General features: G+C 43.5%; 1 protein-coding gene across 3 annotated transcripts in view; it reads right to left on the bottom strand.

Moving 5' to 3' along the window:
• LOC112140936 (diacylglycerol kinase beta) overlaps positions 1–18,001 on the bottom strand; it is a 112,407-nt gene that overhangs the window by 37,550 nt on the left and 56,856 nt on the right. For all 3 annotated transcript variants that reach the window (XM_024263959.2, XM_024263957.2, XM_024263958.2), the window contains one exon: positions 13,015–13,079. In XM_024263959.2, coding sequence (XP_024119727.1) covers positions 13,015–13,079 — 65 coding nt within the window. The remainder of the gene's footprint in view (positions 1–13,014; positions 13,080–18,001) is intronic.

Here is an 18,001-nt window from a genome sequence, read left to right on the forward strand (position 1 = left end):
TAGATTCCGCCTCCAGCGGCCCCCGGCTGATTTGAGTTTGAGACCCCTGTGTTAAAGGGTTAAGGCAGTCCACTGTGACAGATCTGGTCCTGGACCAATCCAGGTCTGGTTCTATTCTGATCCAGATCTGGTTTCCTCTGAGAGTCTCCTTGCTTTGTTCGGGGTGAAATCTCACCTGAATTCTGACTCTATTGAGAACGAAGGTCTCTGTTCACTTGCAGATAAGCTCTGATGCGGTTCACTTCAGTGTGAACGCAGACTGACTTTTACAGATCAAAGAGTGGAGGAGAACCAAAGCTGTGTGTTTTTGTTGTTGGAGAAAGAGCAGCCAGTGTGAATCTGAAGAAGCAAGAATGACAAGTTTGAAAACAGGAGAAGTGTGGAGTATTGAGGAGCTGCAGGTGTTTCTTCAGAGATGGGACCAGACACATTTACTTGTGTCCAAATTAGAGCTTCTTTTATAGCATCGCTAGATAATCAGATACTGGAACTACATACATTTTCCTGGCAGTTTGATCACTTTAATTTCAAACTAAGGTAACCATTTATCCATATGAAGCTTCAGTTGTGAGGCAGCGTGCAAAGACAACACAACATCAATCACTGAAAAACTTCAGGAAATAGTTCAAACTAGAAATGTTTCATTATCTGCGATACTCCCAGTGTGAATGCTTTTTGCTGAACGTAGTCGTGAGGATGCTGAAGCTTTTGCTGAAAATGGTGACACAATTTACTTGAAATTCCTGAAGGGATTTACTGAAAATTCAAAAGCTATTTGTAAAATGCTAAAAGACTGGAAATGTCATTAAAAAACTATGAAAGAGCGCTGAAGTTGACCTAAATTTCTAAAAAAAAATCGTAGGAAAATTGTTTAAAAATCCCTAATACATGCCAATTTTGCAAAAATATTTATTGTGCTGCTAAGAATGAGCCAAACTCCCAATTAGCCTAAAATTCCTCAGTAAATTATATTAGTCAAAAATGTTAGCATGTTGCTAAAATATTAGCTAAACTCCAATTTTTTTTGAAAATGACAATAAAAGGTTTAAAAACATATCCATGAATATATTTACAGGTTTGTTGCTAATCTTCTTAAAAATTTGAAATTTGATGACTTTCTCATTCATTTCCTATAAGGCATATTTTGCTCAATATTTCAAAAACTATAAAGTTTATGAATACAAAAAATACAAGCAGTAATGTCCTGAACAAACTGAACGTTTTGATACCAAGATCACTGAAATCACTGAAAGTGTGATTGAGTTTTTAGGTGCTGAAAAACGTACAGAAAGGAGGAGAATCACTAGAGTGTGATTGATTACTAAAGTTTCACAGAATAACACAACAAAGTGATCCCTGTACATGAATACCATAAATCTACTCAAATGTTGAGCTATCAAACAGCAGCTGGAGGTCACCCGTACGTCCCCGGTAATGTGGACCCCTCTCGTGGTTGTGAGTCACAGAGAGCCGCGTCCTGAGGAGAGCTGGCTGCAGCGAGGCTGGAGCGCTGTGAGCTGCAGGCCTTCAGCTCTGACTCTCACATTCTCCTCTTTGTCACTCTGTGGTGGAGGTGTAAAGTGGTTCTTGTGATTATACTGCTGCGCTCCACCGCCTTGTTGTGTGTTCCAATAAATGTGTCAGGAACCGATAGTGAAGGACCCAAAATGCATGAGACCAATGGCAGGAACTCACTGGACGCGGAAGCACCGCGGAGCGGCGTGCAGCGGAGTGCGCGCTGCGATTCACACCAGATGAGCATTTTTCCACAACTTTCGACAGGCGCTTCTGCTAGAGTTTTTTGGGGGTTTTTGTAATCATGGGTATGTTAATAACCTAAAAATATTACCCCATGTTTGTGCTAAGAAGAAGCAAGTATTTAGTAGGCCTACACTTCTGTAATCCATCTGTGGTTGAGACACACAGAGGTGTGTGTTATGATTGTATACTTATTTTCTTCTGTACAGTCTGTTTAGGTACAAAAACATGATCGCATTTGTTAATTGCGGTGTTTTATTGTGAAAAACTGGTTATATTTTGAAAATAAACCAGATTTTCTGCACGGCGGGAGCCTTCCGCAGAGGACCGCGGCACTCTGCACCTGATGTGAACCACACCTCAGGTTAACAAGGGCGCCGAATGGAAGCGCCCTCTGTTCTACGTCGCTTCTGCGTCCAGTGTGAACCAGGCGTAAGAACTTCAATAAATGAACTTAAAGGGTCATACCAGGAAAAATCAAGTTGGACTTGCTTATAATCCTGCCATCATAGTGACCCATTGGTCTGTCCTACAGAACACTTGGAGTGGTCCTGTCAGACTGGAGAGACCACACAGCAAAGCCTTCCTTCAGCAGAATCTGAACAGGCAGCTCTCACACATCAACTCCAACTCTAAGGACTCAGATTTCCATGCATCTGCAGCTCCAGAGGGTAAGAAAAGGAGTCGACAGTTTAAGAATTTCCTCCTTCCAATGTCTTTTTTGTCACTCTGCTTTTTCTGATGTGTTCTGGAACGATACCTCAGTTTGCTGACTCAGAGGGACTTATCAGGACACTTCATCTGTTTTGGTGGTGGGGGTTCCTGGGACACACCACACTTTGTTGGATTCGATAAGGTCAATTTTCAGCTCCTCATTACACCAGAACCACATCTTTGAGGTGTTCTGGACTGGTCTCCTGATCAGAAAAGCGTTTCCAGGACCCACATCTCCAGAGCTGAGGAGGTTCAAGTTGCAGCTTCAGCTTCACCTCCTGCTGAAGGGCTTTCCACAGTCCTGACTCAGTCACTCAGAAAACGACGTGTGTGTGGAGAAGCTGCAGGTGAGATGTACTTTACCTGCATGGGAGCATGCTTCATAAACAAACTCCCCTTAATGGTGTTGTGGTTGTGCTGAGTGAACACCCGAGGTTTGTGTGTGAACGGGTGAATGGGAAACATCACAACAGGTAGGTCTTTGGTAGAACTTCTGGTTATGACAGATCCAGACAAACCATCAATAAAGGCTCAGACCCCTTCACAGCCTTACAGGGACTTCAGGCGCTGTTTATCTTGGTAAATAATGATCTTAATCTGTGTTTTTAGTTTCCTCTCTCCCTCAGGGGCTGTAAAAATAGGGCTTTGTGTTAGCTCCGCCCCCAACACAAACGTCCTGGTGATGGCGCTGTGTCCTGACTGCCTTACAGAAGGGCGCCCGCGGTGAGCACGCTCAGACTTGGATGAGTGGTATTTACAGGAACATGCTTTACACCTGAGGGTGTGCGTGCTGAGTTTGGGCCTCAACAATAGCTGGAAATAACAAAAACTGCACTATTACACAATACTTACACAACCCCAGCTGAGACAAACACAAAATGACAGTTTCATTCTGACAGTAGTGTTATCTGAAAAGAATCCTACCTAAATCCAAAGGACAATCCAGCTTTTTTAGTGACCTCCTGAGTTTCTAACTTCCTGATTGAAGCTGCTGACAGTCAAAGTGTCTCTGTTCACATTAGCTTTGCCTCAGGCAGCACCAGAACTGTTCAGCCAGAACTTCTTCTGCATCATATGGAGAAAGTCATTTAGATGTGTTTCCCCTAAATGATTACAGTAAATTCCTTTCTCTACAGATAATTTGGTTCAAACAAAGCTGACGTTTTAGGTGTTTCTATCAAAACATGTTTGAAGTGTTTCTGAAGGTTTACACTAAACCAAACTTATTTACAACAGGGAGCACTTTGATCCAGTTGTTCCTAAAAGCTGACATCTTCAGACCTTAAAGTCTTTCAAGTTTTTTTTTTTTTAAACACATTTGATGTTTAAGTATTTGGACTCATTTCTGGAGGCTTCAAGGGATGAGATGTTTCACGTTAGGGGGGTGGGGGTAGTAAAAGGACCTCTTAAGGATACTTCCTGTACACCTTAAAGTTACCAACAATGACCCAGACTGGAGCAGGTCCTGGAGTGTGGGAGACCCAGATAACTGCAGGTGGAGATGGTGGTGTTTCTAAGTGACTCAGACGATGGGTGTAGCAGAGGGGGTGTGGGGTAGCAGAGTAAACATCGGTGTACCAGAGGGTAGTTCTAGGCGAAATTGAAAAAAATGTATATCACAATATCAATTATTTTATATCACAACAACAGAATCATTTGACCTCAATTTAGCTCCATAGACCAGAGATTGATCGCTCTACCTCTGCACCGCAACCACCATGGCTGCACCACAACTCAAGTCTGAGCCCAGATCTCCTAGAGGAGTCACTGGGTAATCCTTCATGATGTGACAGTAACTTCTGAACATGTAAACACCCTGCAGATACAAACAAGGTTCCTATTGACACAACAGCTGAGGACAATGAGGGTGTCCCTGTTTGGAGAGGACGGCGTCCACAGAAACGATTTAGGAGGAGCCCAACTCTCTGCTGCGTTTGATCGGGGCTGCTGCTGAAATGGTTGTGCTGCTAATGACCTTCCCCCCCTCCTCACCTTAATGCCTCCCCAGAACCTGAGCTGCTGTCAAATCGGAGGATTATGAGCACATCTGAGATCACAATTAAGAGCGGCTGTGATCCTCTGCGAGCCGAGCTGCCCGACCTCATTAAGCTGCTTCCACTTGAGACGCTCGAAAAAAAATGCAATTAACTCATTCTTTCTCTGCTGTCTCTGATGGACGATAAGCCTTTCCGCTGCCACAACTCCCAGGATTCTGCCCCAAAATGAATGCAGACTGGGACACAAAAAGGACTTTAAATAATCAGAAAGCCACTTCAGTCAGTCATTATTGTTTCTCTGGTTCGGACCAGCAGACCTTAAACAGGCCACCTCCTTCTGAGAGAAACCTCCTTCTTCAGGGGACTCCTCTTCAACAAGAGCTGGATGCTAATGTAAGAACAAAGTGTTCCTTCCCAGTGGTGTTTTAATGTAAGATTCATGCAGGTTTTAGCCAAAATCCAAAAAACTAGGACATAGTTTCTGCAGCACAGCAAAAGTTCATTGGAAAGTTACCTCTGAGCTGTTGGCGCAGAAGTAAGCCTCTGCTCATTTCCCATGATTCCTTTGTTTACACTCTCTCTAGCTAGCTACAGCCTCTCACAACCCCAAGCTAACACTAGTGTAGCAACTAAAACCAAGGCCCAATCTGAATGTTTCCCTTCTCCCTACCCTCTATTTGAAGGGACAAGTGGTGTCTGGAATATGCTTCTAAAATCTCACCTTCCAAACCGCAACCTGGCTGGTTGTGGTCTCTACTCAGACAATCAGTGGGGGCTGCGGCTGATTGGGCTTCCTCATTCCAATTGGTGGCTGACCAGTGCTCCCACTGAGGTGGTGTTTGGGGGCGGGGGCTGGGATTTGCCCCTGGGAATGGCTCCTTCTTGGCTCCTCTCCCCTCGCCGAGGGGGTCGGCTCTCAGTGTGGTGGGGCTCCTGGGCTGGGGGAGCTTGGACCCAACGCTGGGCGGGGCAGGGGGACAGTTGTCTACGATCGGGGGTCAGTCTGCCAGCTGCCTCGAACCTATCCTAGTTCCTCATACGAACATGCATTAGGGCGATAGGGAGGGTGGTTGTTTGTGTTGCACCGCAGGGGATGGACTACTTGGCAGTGGCCCCCCTTCTGGGGCCGCTGCATGGATTTGCCCCTCCCCTTGGTTTTACTTGTACCGAAGACATATAGGAACCTTGGAAGGGGGGGGTTGTGCTTGGACATCACTGCCAGCAAACAGTTGATGTCCTCTCAGTGGCCTTCCCGCCAATTTTAACCACTCTATAGACATGTAGGGCCGCTGGTGGGGGGGCCTGGTGGTCTTGTCTCTTGGGTGCCGGTCCCCTGGGCCCGGCGGTCTCTTCCCCACGCCGGGAGATCTAAAGCAGGGGATCAAACTACATTGGAGCCTGGGGGTGTCAAGTTCTCGGTGGTGCAGGTTCTGGTCCTTGCTCTCGAGAACTGGACCTCTCCAAAAACTCCATCAGTGGGTGAGCTTGGTTGGGCTTTGTTAACATCACCCCTCCGAGGCCCCCAGCTTCTCTTGAGTTTTCCTGTCCTGGGTGGGGTGGGCGGCCCCTTCCTTGCTCCACCCTGGACGTCTTGCGGCGGGGATGGGCAGTTGTCTGGGGCATGGGGGCGGGTCTCCCTTAGAGGCCCCTGGCTTGTACCTGGGGTGGTACAGGGGGAGGCTCAGTACTCCTGGGTGGTGGTGGGCTGCTCCTCTGGGGTTGGGGGGCTTTCCGGGGGTGGGGCCTCGCACTGGCCATTCTGGCACGGTGGGGGGCTGCACTTCTGGCTGGGCTGGGGCCTGCACTCTTTGCGCTCCTATACCTTCCCACTCTCTGCCGTGAGGGGCTTCTGCGGAGGTCCCGAGTCCCTGGTCTGGGTGCTTGGCAGGATTGCCCCGGTGGGCCGGTTCCCTCTGCACCCCCAGTGGTGGGTGTTGCTGCTGCCTCGGCCGGATCCGGCTCCCAGGCCTCAACTTTGACACATGTGGTATAATGAGTTTCGGTTTGTCAAAGAGTATTGCAAGTTTTGACAGAAACCCCTTAGGTTGTAAAGGTTCAAAACTTAAAAAAATTAAAAACATATCTGTTAGGGTCGCTGGCTATATTAGTCTTTTTCAACAAAAACAGCAATTTTTTCGACTGAAATGTGTGCAGGAGTGGTGGTGGTATGATTTTTTTGGTCTTGGACTTTCTTCCAACTAATGATTCTTAGCCGTCATCTTTTCTGCCACCAGATCTCCCTCACTAAAACGGCAAGCAATATTGAAGCTATCCAGCCGTAGAGTCTTGATCCAGATTCCAGCTCTGAGAAAAATGAAGAGGTTCATGGATCTATTTACTTTGGCCCACGCTTTTCAGTTTCAATCTCTTTCAAACAGCATCTTTTGTCTGCTTCGGATTCACAATGATTTGGATAAAGAAACACTCAGGAATGCAGTTTTAATATTAAATTATTTTATCCATGTCCTCCATCGTGAGAAAAATGCTACAAGAGCATGTTAAAAACACAATTTTTATTGGAGTGGGTCTTTATGCTCTTCTACCTTGTTTCAAGGCTATTTTGAAACTATAAGTAAGTGGAGCCAAAGAAGTTCACCTGCTAACCAGTTGTTAGTCATATTCCACGACAAACCTGATTCACACAGATTCACACTATGGCTGTTTTTTTCTCCTCCAAACTCATGGAGCTTAAAGCATTTCTTCACTTTACTTTTCATGGTCTACTTGGTCTGTGGAAAGTCTCTCTGCATTCACACTGAAGTGAACCGTTTCAGAGTTCATCTGCAAGTGAACAAAGACCCAAACCGGCGTTCAGGTGAGCTTTCACACCACACAAACCAGGAGGAAACCAGATCCAGTGTGGATCAAAGCTGTGAAGTGTGCAGAAAATGTGCTGCATGTAAAGAAACCAAACTCTGATCTAGAGGCCAGAAACAAACTCAGCTCTGAGTCTGAAAAGGCTTTGAGTGTGCCACCCACCGGCCCCGTCTCCATGGTTACCTGCACCGTCACATTTGCCTGGCATTTTCATCAGAAGTGGTTCAAGGTAAAACAAGCGTTTACGTCTAACCACCACCAATCAGAGTGACTGAGCATTTTTAACCTCCATCCTCCACTCACAAGATAAATCTGCTGAGAGATGCTGTGAAAGGATCACTCAGCGCTTCTATAAAGGACATTTTAAGACATTTAGCGCATTGATCAGGATCTATATACAGCCATCAATCATAGATATTCTGGACAGTGGTGAAGTGGTTGATGCTCTCCCCTCACAGTGAGAAGGTCCTGGTTCACATCCCTGCCATGACCATTCTGTGTGAAGTTTGTGTGTTCTCCTGATGCGTTATTTTATTTTTTTCCTTTTCTTTACTTTATTTGGATAAATGTTGGTAGTATTTGTGTTGTGAATCCTGAATTTATCTGCCAGAGTGTGGGGCTGTGTCACTCTCTTTGTGTTTAGCTAGCACTGGGTTAAAACTAGGGCTGGGTATATAATTTCCAGAAACGATTCAATTTGATTCACAAAAGTCTGAATCGATTCAATTGAAAAAATTATTCTATTCCTTCAATTCTTCAATTCAATTTTGAGTTTAGAAATCAAATACTGAGATTGTTAATATCATCCAGTGTTACATGGATTCTCTAAAGGAGAAGTTCTAACTAAAATGTTCAGATCATTAACATTGGAAACATTGTTCTGCTTCTCCTGGAGGACGTTTCTGCTTGGCCACTAGGTGGCGATCACGCTGTAGTATTACACCTTATTCCAGACAAGGAAAATATGAGCAAAAACAGTACTTTAGACCATAAATGATTACTTTCAAAATACTTCCATTAAAGAGTTAAGAAAGTTCCTGCCTGTGAGTTTATAAAGATGTTTATTTAGTCAGAAATCTATTTTTAGGTCAGTTGAGAGTTAGCATTAGCAGTCCTATGGGAAATTCAATAAAGCGTTAGCATAAAGCTAGCAAACTTTTGCTTTTTGTGCTAAATCAATCTATATTTTAATGAATTGATTATTGATCTATTAAGCTTGAATTGATTAATTGATTTAATCAACCCAGCCCGAGTTAAACAAGTTAGTCAGACTATAGCGCCTCCTACTGGCTGAAGGGAAACGATAACATGATTGTGTCTAGATAAAACAGAAAAAAAATGATGTTGATCATTTTTCTAACAATTAGTAATTGATGATCAATATATATTGCTCATCCCTAATTTACACTCTTGATTTGGACTTTAGTTGGAGTTTACCATTCAGGGTTAGGAGCTGCTGATATAATTAATGCTAGCCCAACTGAGTGACCTTTGACCCTCTGTATTGGCGATTTCCTTATATAGTTTGAAACAAATTTTATTAGAACTTGATGCAAACACTACATCATTTTGAGGGTAATTACTTTTCTTTAGGTTAACTGTGAGTTTAAAAAAGTAGTAAAAAAGATAGAACAAGTTAATAGAGTTTCATTTGTTCATGGATATCATGAAATTTGTTTTCTTATTACTTTAGATTAGATACTTACTTACTTACTTTCCTTTGTGTGCATTAGTTAAAAAGTATTTTATATCTAAATATGTGTATTTTTAAAATGCATTTTTTTTTTTATCAAAGTCAAATTAGATTACATTATTATGTCACTGGGTCTGCTATCAAATGTAAAGAGTTAGGCTGAGTTGAAACTAGACACATAAACCTGTAAAAAGTGAAGTTTCTCCAGAGCTCCAGCTGCTTAGTCTCTGCGCTGCTTCCTAACATTTTCTTCTTGTTGAAGTGAACCCCCACCCTCTGAACAAAGGCCAGTGTTTGCAGCTAAGGCTCAGGTGATGGAGAAGCTGTAGCTCATCTTCAGCTTCATTTTCAGCACGAGTCAGACCAGGTTCTTTCTGTGCTTTGTCCTCAACAAGTCACTGCATTTGATTTATTTTATAAACATAAAGAACAAAATTTCAGATTTCCCAGAGTCCCTTCCCTTGACCAAAGACAGCACACAGGGAGAGATCCTAAAGATCTCAGTATCCTCCAAACAGTTTCAGAAAATGAGGAAAAGTCAAAGTTTTGGACTAAAAAGAAATGTCAGTTTGGGTGACTGATGATCAGGATATTATCAGGACTAAACACACAGACTCATTTTTAAACAATAGAGCAGTCCCAGATTATCATACCTCTACTGCCATGCCTGACAGCTAGAGTTAAGTTTATCCAAATGTGGTGTTAGAATAACATATCAAAATCTGTCCAAACCAGGGGGGCACAAACTTTTTAGATCAATGGCCAAAATCTAAATGGGATCCCGGTCCGCGGGCCAAATGGAATTATTTTTTTCACGTCATGAAATGAAAGCAGAAAATAAAAATTATGGTTTAATTTGTTTATTTTTATTCTGTATTCATTAAGGTAACACATGTTAATAAGAATAAAAAGTAAGATTTGTCTTTGAAACCTTCAACAGTAAGGCCTCACTGGACATTTTTAATTGAAAAACAAGAACAATCTAAAACTTTCTCCCAAAGAAAACAGTAAACTGGATCCTAATGAGAGACGTGGAGCTGCTCTTTGACTTTATCACTGACTCAATGTTGACCTGCAGCTTACTCACTGATAGAGTTTAAGAACACCCTTCAGTTAAGAGGTTTTAACTAAACTCTCTGCAGCTTCTGTGGCCATGTCTTGGTAGGTCAAAAGATGACCTTTGATGGACCAAATTTGAGAGTTTACCCCCGTTCTGATCCTGCTGTGAACTCGCCTGCCTACGAGTCCTGGAACTGTCCTAACATTGTCTCGTCTTTGCCAACAAATTCTGAACATAACACTTATGAACAGAAGAGCCGGCCACTGCTGGAGTCCAACATGCACGGGAAAAAGTTTGACTTGGTGCCAGCAAGACAAACCAAACTTTCTTCTCTGGTTGTACACAGACCGGACAACAGAGCCAATATTTCCAGAGCACCTCCCACAGAAAATTCAGAGGGACGGGATCCAAGACACACATGTGAATCGCTTTGGTGAACCCCATAAACCCTCAAGCACTTTGTGTGAGGTGTGGAGCTGATCTCCTGCCCCGTAACCAGGACAAAAACTGCCCCGTTGCCTCTGAACCAGAAGTTGGACTGTTGTTCCAGTTCTCACCAACACCTTTGTGAGGGTCCAAGCAACCAAAGAGGACATCAGAAAATTATTCAAAATACAATACAAGATTGCATTTCATTAAAAAATATGTTGTTTTTTCCCAAACTGGGCCCTGAAGAGACCCCAACAGAAACAGAATAAAGCCAGGCAACATACGTGACTTTAACTTAACCACCTGAACAGACAGAGGCCTCACACTGCATGCAGTCCAGCTCCCGAGCGGCCGCCGGAGTCTACGTTACTTGAAAAGTGCGAGTGGCACTCAGGCGGCATCCAGTCCGGCCTCTGCAGCGCCAAATTCGTTTTGTTGGCTTCAAATTTTTCCTGGATGCCAGAACGAATTAGAACACTTTTTTATGAAGTTGGGGCTATTAATGACCTAAACTGGAACTCAAGCGAGTGAGTGTAATGCGTATCCGGTACATTTTTCAAAAGAAAACCTGTTTTCCACTGTATTTGCTATGTTTTCACTGTGGTGTAAACATTGTGTCACTTCCTCTGACACGGAGCCACAAAGTGTTTGGTAGAGCATCTGATCGGTCTATAAACAACATGGGCGATGAGTGGCTGATCACAGGTCTGGAGTGTCCCGAGATCAGCCTGTGGCTGCAGCAGGACCACGGCCACAGTAGCTATGGCGGCCGCACCGGAGCCGGACTAAAGGCAGTGTCAGCCAAGTAGAGCTGCCACAAACGATTATTCTAATAGTCGACTAATCACTGATTATTTTTTCTGAGTAATCGACTAATCGCGTCATGTGGAACGTGGATGTAAAACACACATCTTAACCATCATTAATTTCAAACTAACTAAAAATAATGACAGTAAGGATGGTTGTTTATTAAACTAGAAAGTAGTCGCTGAAGATGCAGAAACTTTGTGCTGAGAATTGTGTTACAATTTATTTGAATTGCTCCATGTCTTTATGGGCCTCCCTGTGCTCTGATATGCAGTGATGTTGGAGCAGGAAGGTCCCGATCCTAAAGTTTGGGGAAACCCATGGTTCAAAATCTCTTGGTCCTCCCTTTGGAGCAAACTGAGGGACGAGGAGGTGAGTGCTAAAGCGTGTGAACGCGGCACACATCCAGGAGCGAGGGGCTGCAAGAACAATACGGCTCAGTGCTGGAGGCTTTGGGCCTCTCTCAGGGGTCAAAGGTGAGCCATCATCTGCTGCAGACTCAGGCCTTTCAACTGCAGGAGCTGCGAGGGTTCAGAGATGCACACTCTGCCAGGACATCAATCACAACACAACAGAGCAGTTGGAGCCGCCAATCAGAGATGCACAGAACAAAACGTCAGTGTTCACTTGCTGCTCAGACTGCGTTAGCATTTGTGGACAATCTTGTTAGTGTGATCAGGAAACGCAAACCGATCCGAGAGACAAGACGCTCAGCAGGTGGAGGAGTTGATGCTCAGGGTTCACGTCTGCACAAAAATCCTGCTCAACATTTAAACAGCCTCTCTGTAATGGATGAAAGTGGAGAGCTGATGTATTTGAAGAGTCCACAAACCCACAAACTTCAGCTTGAAATATTCAAGGAGGAAATGTTCCCTTTTTCTGTGATCCACAGGAACAACGCAGAGATGAGGTGCAGTTTAGCCTCTGAGGTTTTTCAGAATGGACCTTCCTCTGTAGGACAATCCTGTGGATTCAACTGGAATCATCAGGAATGCTGTTGAACCTCTCATCTGGTCTGATCTGCTTTCACACAGGGTCATCCCAAGAGACGACCAAAGACAGGAGCGGACTAAACTACTTGGAAAAATCCTGCAGTTTGAACAGCTGATAACTCAAAAAAACATCAGTTTCTGCAGGTAGTCTGACCATCATCTCTGCAGGAGCTCCTCACTGCCCCACCATTACCCAGAAGACACGTTCAAACTGCTTCTTCAAATGAAGCTTTGGTTCTCCTCTCATCGGCGTGTTGAAAGTCCATTTTTACTCTGCATTGTCCCTGAAATGAACCACACCAGAGTTCATCTGCAAGTGAGCAGAGGCCTCCATTCTCAAGAGGACCAAAGCTCTCTTGTACGGTCCAAACCAGAGCTCAGGTGAGATTTCACACCAAACAAACTAAGAGACCAGCAGACGAAACCAGCTTTGGATCAAACCAGAACCAGACCTGACAGTCCAGCCTTTGCCCCTTAATTTGTCATCTAGAATCCACTTCTTTATTAAATGAGTGACACATTTCTCCATTTACATCAGGAAATCCTTTTCTTTTGCTCCAGAAGCTGCAAATGTTTTTAGCTGTTGAGAACATGAAGCTTTGGTGCTGTGTGGCCGTATTTAACCACAGATGCCCTAAGATCCACCGTGGATGTCAGTGTTTAAAGCTGCAGCTGGACAGATGTGTTCCAAAGTCATCTGTTGGCACAAACAATGATATCTGGGGGAGACAAACAAAATCCACTAACCTGCTGTTGAATTTTTCGGGGTGTTTTTCCCGCATCAGATGGAAGCGGTGGGCGATGGAGGCGTCCTGCACACAGAACACAGACCATCAGCTGCACGCCAACATCACAGTTCCACACATCAGCTAATGCTGTGCAGCTTGGACAGACTGGAACACATTAAACCCTGACCCTAGACCCTGACTGTCCTCTTGGAGAAGATGTGGGTGTGGGGATTGTAAACTTCAGCTGCCATGGAAAATGTCCTTTAATCTCAGACAATGTGATCCCACATTACAGTTTCATTTCTTTAGATATATGCACAATTCATAGGAACTTCAGAAAGGCGACAGAGGCTGAGACCACACATGTATTTAACCCTCAGAATGACCTCTTGACCCCTAACAACTGTCCAACAACATGTTTGTCAGGTTAAAGCGTGAAAGTGATTTCATTTACCACCTGAAAGTTTGATGGTCACAGAAACAGCCCTCTAAAAGAAGACATTTCTCCACTTCAAATATGTCTAAAACACAAATAAAACTCATTTTGAAAGAGTCATGGTACCATTCTATACAGTTTAGATTTCAGCTACATATCATCCCCAGATAAAACCAATGCATTTGTCCATCCGTCCATTTTCTGAACCCGTGCTATCTCTTACGGGGTCATGGGGCTGCTGGAGCCTAACCTGACAACGGTTGGGCGAGAGCGGGGTACACCCTGGATAGGTCGCCAGTTGGTGGGAGGGTCACAGTCACACTCAGCTGAAAAAATAGTTAAACTTCAAAATTGCCTTGAAAACTGAAAAAAACCTGAATTAGAAAAAACAGCTAGCATGTAGCTAAATTTGCTAAACTCCAAAATAGCCTAAAAACAAAACAAAAACAACAAAAAAAAACACCAACACTAACTAAAAAACTAAAACAGTTATCATGTAGCTGAAATATTAGATAAACTCCAGAATAGGCTAAAAAATCTTATTAAATGCCAAAATAATCCAAAAAGTTAGCAGAATGCCAATTTTTTTACTTTAAAACCGTAACTTTTTAACTTAATTATGAATAATAAAAATGCAGGAATATTATCCCAGAATAAATTAATTTAAAACGTAAATAACTTTTAATATTTTACTCTCCATAAAAATATATTTCGCCAAAATTATACAAGTTAGAAATGAGCACAAAATAACATTGGTCCATTAATAACAATAAAATAAAATGATCTGGAGGGCCAGATCCGGCCCCTGGGCCTTGACTTTGACACATGTGATTTAGAGTCACCAAGTCACCTCTGAAGCACGTCTTTGAACTATAGGAGGAACCCGGAGTCCCCAGAGAAAACCCACACATGTATGGGGAGAACATGCAAACTCCAACAAAAAAGAGAGACTCTTCATGTGAGGCAAAACCACTGCAGACGCCCAGTTAAAGCACAGAGTCAAATTTAGAATTATTTTTAGCTCAAGAAGTTTGTTTTTCCTGCAAGTTCTTCTTCTTTGTTCTACAAATGGATGGTACACCAATGAGAAGAGGGAATACTGCCACCTATGGGGAGAGCCTTCATTGTGAACAATAGAATTCTGGACAGGCAGCAGTCAGACCAGAAGAACATCTAACTCAGATGGCTGTGCATAGCTCAGAGGGCATCACAGAACGTGCACATGTGATAGCATGTGATCCCTCAGCTGTTCTGCTTTTCTTTGACCTCTGTGTGAGGTTGACCAGAGCCACACAGATAAACGGCTGCTGCACGCAGAAAACCAATTCAGGATTGATTAAATGTCAGAGGGGGTCACATGGTCAGTGTAGACTCCAGTCCTGCGCGGGGTTGGGAACAACACGAGCATGTCACTGTGATGGAGCAGACACCAGTTAAATGATGTCATAATGAAGACAAGCAGACCCGTCCATCCTTTAAAAGGCTAAGCGGAGGAAGGGACGGGTCAGGGAGGGGCTCTTATGAAACAAGGCGGCCTAGGATAAAACACAGAAGTGGTTAATGTTGTCTTACATAACCAAACTGACCGGGCTTTGGAAATTTTACATAATTAAACATGAATCAACTCAATTCAGCTGGTTTGAAAAGGACAAGTGAACAGTTAAGGTTGGCCAACTGTTGTCTCGATAACTCTCCTCTAGCTCGGTTAACCCTTCAGTACTGGAGCTGTCCCCGGGAACAGGAAATGACACGTCATCTGAACTACTGACCATTTACAGAATTAACGTGATTCTGAAGTGGAGAAAAGCAGCTTTTTACTACATATGGACATTCAAAGAATGTCAACACTGAAGTTACAGCTCCGCTGTTCAAGTGTGAAGGCCCAATGCTCCACACTCACTCCCATTCAATATGAACTATCTTTTCTCCATTAGGAAATATCCTACTTCAATCTTCTTTTTTTAACATTTGTAACTTTCTCTATAAGATCTATTAACGCCTGCGTGGTTGAATGGTTGTTTCTAAAGCCATACAGACAGTCAGATAACAGGTCATTCTTTTCCAGAAACTCATGCAGTTGTTTTCATTTTTTAAAGATGTTTGAGAATTGGGAGAGAAGGGAACCTGGTCTATAGTTTGTAAACTTATGTTTACTATGGTGGTATAGCTTTGTCTATGTTCATTTTTGTAGGGAATTGGCCATTCTAGTGCACACGTATGTGACTGGTTGACTAATCCCAAGAATTACAGTTTGAACTATTTTCATACCAATTCCATCACAATTAGTGATCCCTCCACAGCAGTGTGGACTTTCTGGAAGCATTGTGGGGTTTTTTGTGTTGTTGTCAACTTGGCAGAGGTGGACAGGCAGAACAGTTTGTGACAGCTGGATGATAGCCTGGCCTTCTATGCAGGTGTTTCTCTGCAGAGGGATGGGCAGCTGTGGTTCAGCGTGTCTGTCCTCATCACCCTCAGAACCATGAGCTGGTTCTTCTGCAGAATGTTTCTAGAAACCTCTGAGATCTCACAGCACCAGCAAACATCAGGTGATCTCAATCTGCTGCTTTGGGTTAACCCAGAACTCGACCTGTGAAATGGGAGAGACCACTAACTATGGTAAGGAATATTCATTTCTTTCTAGAAACATGCGCTGAAAAATTAATTCATGTTTCTTCATAGGAAAAAAATATATTTTTGTGCATTGAAAGCAGAGCAGCAGGTTTGCAAAGTTATCTAGAACATAAAAGATGACTATATGTCACTAGGTCATCCGTCATATCAGCAGGGCTCCATGAAGTAAGACGGGTGACTTTTATCAGTACCTCCAGAGGAGAAAGATTGAGGGTTTTTCCAATTAAGGTTGTTCTAGTTGAGTATGGGGGAGAAAAATGGGTTGAGGTGGTTGTAAAAATGAAGAGGGAGATAAACATCACCATGCAGGCATTGCACCTGTAAAGGTGCATTCACAACAAACGCATATCCTGCTGCAGAGGCTGCCAGTTTCAATGTTAAGTCAATGGAACAAATTAAGTCCTGTGGCGCAATTTAAGCGACCGGCGCGGCGTGAAGGTCTGGCAGCAGCTTGATTTGAGTGACGCGGCGTGAATCAGGCGCCGAAATTTAAAGATCTGAAGTTTGAAAGGTCGCCGAGTCGCATGTACCAGTCAGGAACTCGGCTTCAGGCACATGACATTTTTAGGGACTTTCAACAGTTAAGCACAGATTTATCGGGAGACTCTTTTCACGTCTCAGAAATTTGTCCATAAGTAATGCGTTTAAATACTACTAGAACGCTCGTTCATCATAGTTTTCTTACCACTCGTTTTAAACTTTGATTGTGAATAATATCTGGTAAAACTTGACATTTTCCCACTTTCTTAAAAATATATTCCCGATAATTAATATAAAAAAGTCTAAATAAGCATTTTTAAAACACTTATCGCTTTAAAAATATGAATATTTTCGAGAAAAGAGCGCTTTTGATCTGCAGCAGCTCTTGGGACAGACCCTCCGAAACGAGGCTCTGTCCCAAGAGCTGGTCAACAGTCACGGGGATAGCAGGGGATCCTCCTAAACTCCCGCAGATCTTAGCCGGCCGGTGGACTGATCAAGCCCTGTGGAGGTGTGGAAGGGCTCCGTGGTGCTCCCTCCTGTTTCTCCGCGAGGCTCTGCAGGGGAATCAGACCAGAGCACCTCCGACAGGAGCCGCTGTCAGACGAGCTGCTGCAGATCGGAAGCACTGAAAAAAATAGCTGAACTACGTGTCCTTGTGCAAGACACCTAACCTCGAATTACCTCTGGTGGAAGGTTGACGCCAGTGTTAGGCAGCAGAGCCACCATCAGTGTGTGAATGTGTGAATGTGTGTGTGAATGGGTCTGTGACTGTATAGCACTTTGGGCCTTCAAGGAAGGTAAAAAAGCATTGTACCATTTAAACTCCAAAACAGCCTAAAAAACGTTTTAAAAAAGTCTAAATTAGCCTCAACAGCTAGCATGTAGCTGAAATATCAGCTAAACTCTAAAATAGCCTAAAAAATCTTTGTAAATCCCAAAATAGTCCAAAAAGCTAGCAGAATGCCAACTTTTAAAATTTTAGAACCTTAACTTTTTAACATGATTATGAATAATAAAAAGTCAGGAATATTATTCCAGAATAAATCAACTTAAACCTTAAATAACTTTCAATATTTTCTCTCCATAAAAATATATTTTGTCAAAATTATACAAGTTAGAAATGAGCGAAAGATAACATTGATCCATTAATAACAATAAAATAACATGATTTGGAGGGCTGGTTGTGATTACCCTGTCATGGAGGAACCTGCCACTACCGTCTCCAGTCACCAGAGGGAGCGCTCACCAAAGTTTTGAGCTCACCACCTGCCCTCACCTGGACTCATCATAGTCAGCTGTTCCCCATCACCTCATCACTTCCTCAGCTTATAGTCTGACTCCACACTTCACTCTCTGGGGAGTTTTGTTTGCGCCACCCTGCCGGCATCTCTGAGCGTTTACTCCTGGACATGACCTTCTGCCGCTGACCCTGCTACTCTGATTGCCTGCCCCTGCC

Source organism: Oryzias melastigma, unplaced genomic scaffold, assembly GCF_002922805.2.
Source record: "Oryzias melastigma strain HK-1 unplaced genomic scaffold, ASM292280v2 sc00274, whole genome shotgun sequence".
NCBI classification, from domain to species: Eukaryota; Metazoa; Chordata; class Actinopteri; order Beloniformes; family Adrianichthyidae; genus Oryzias; species Oryzias melastigma.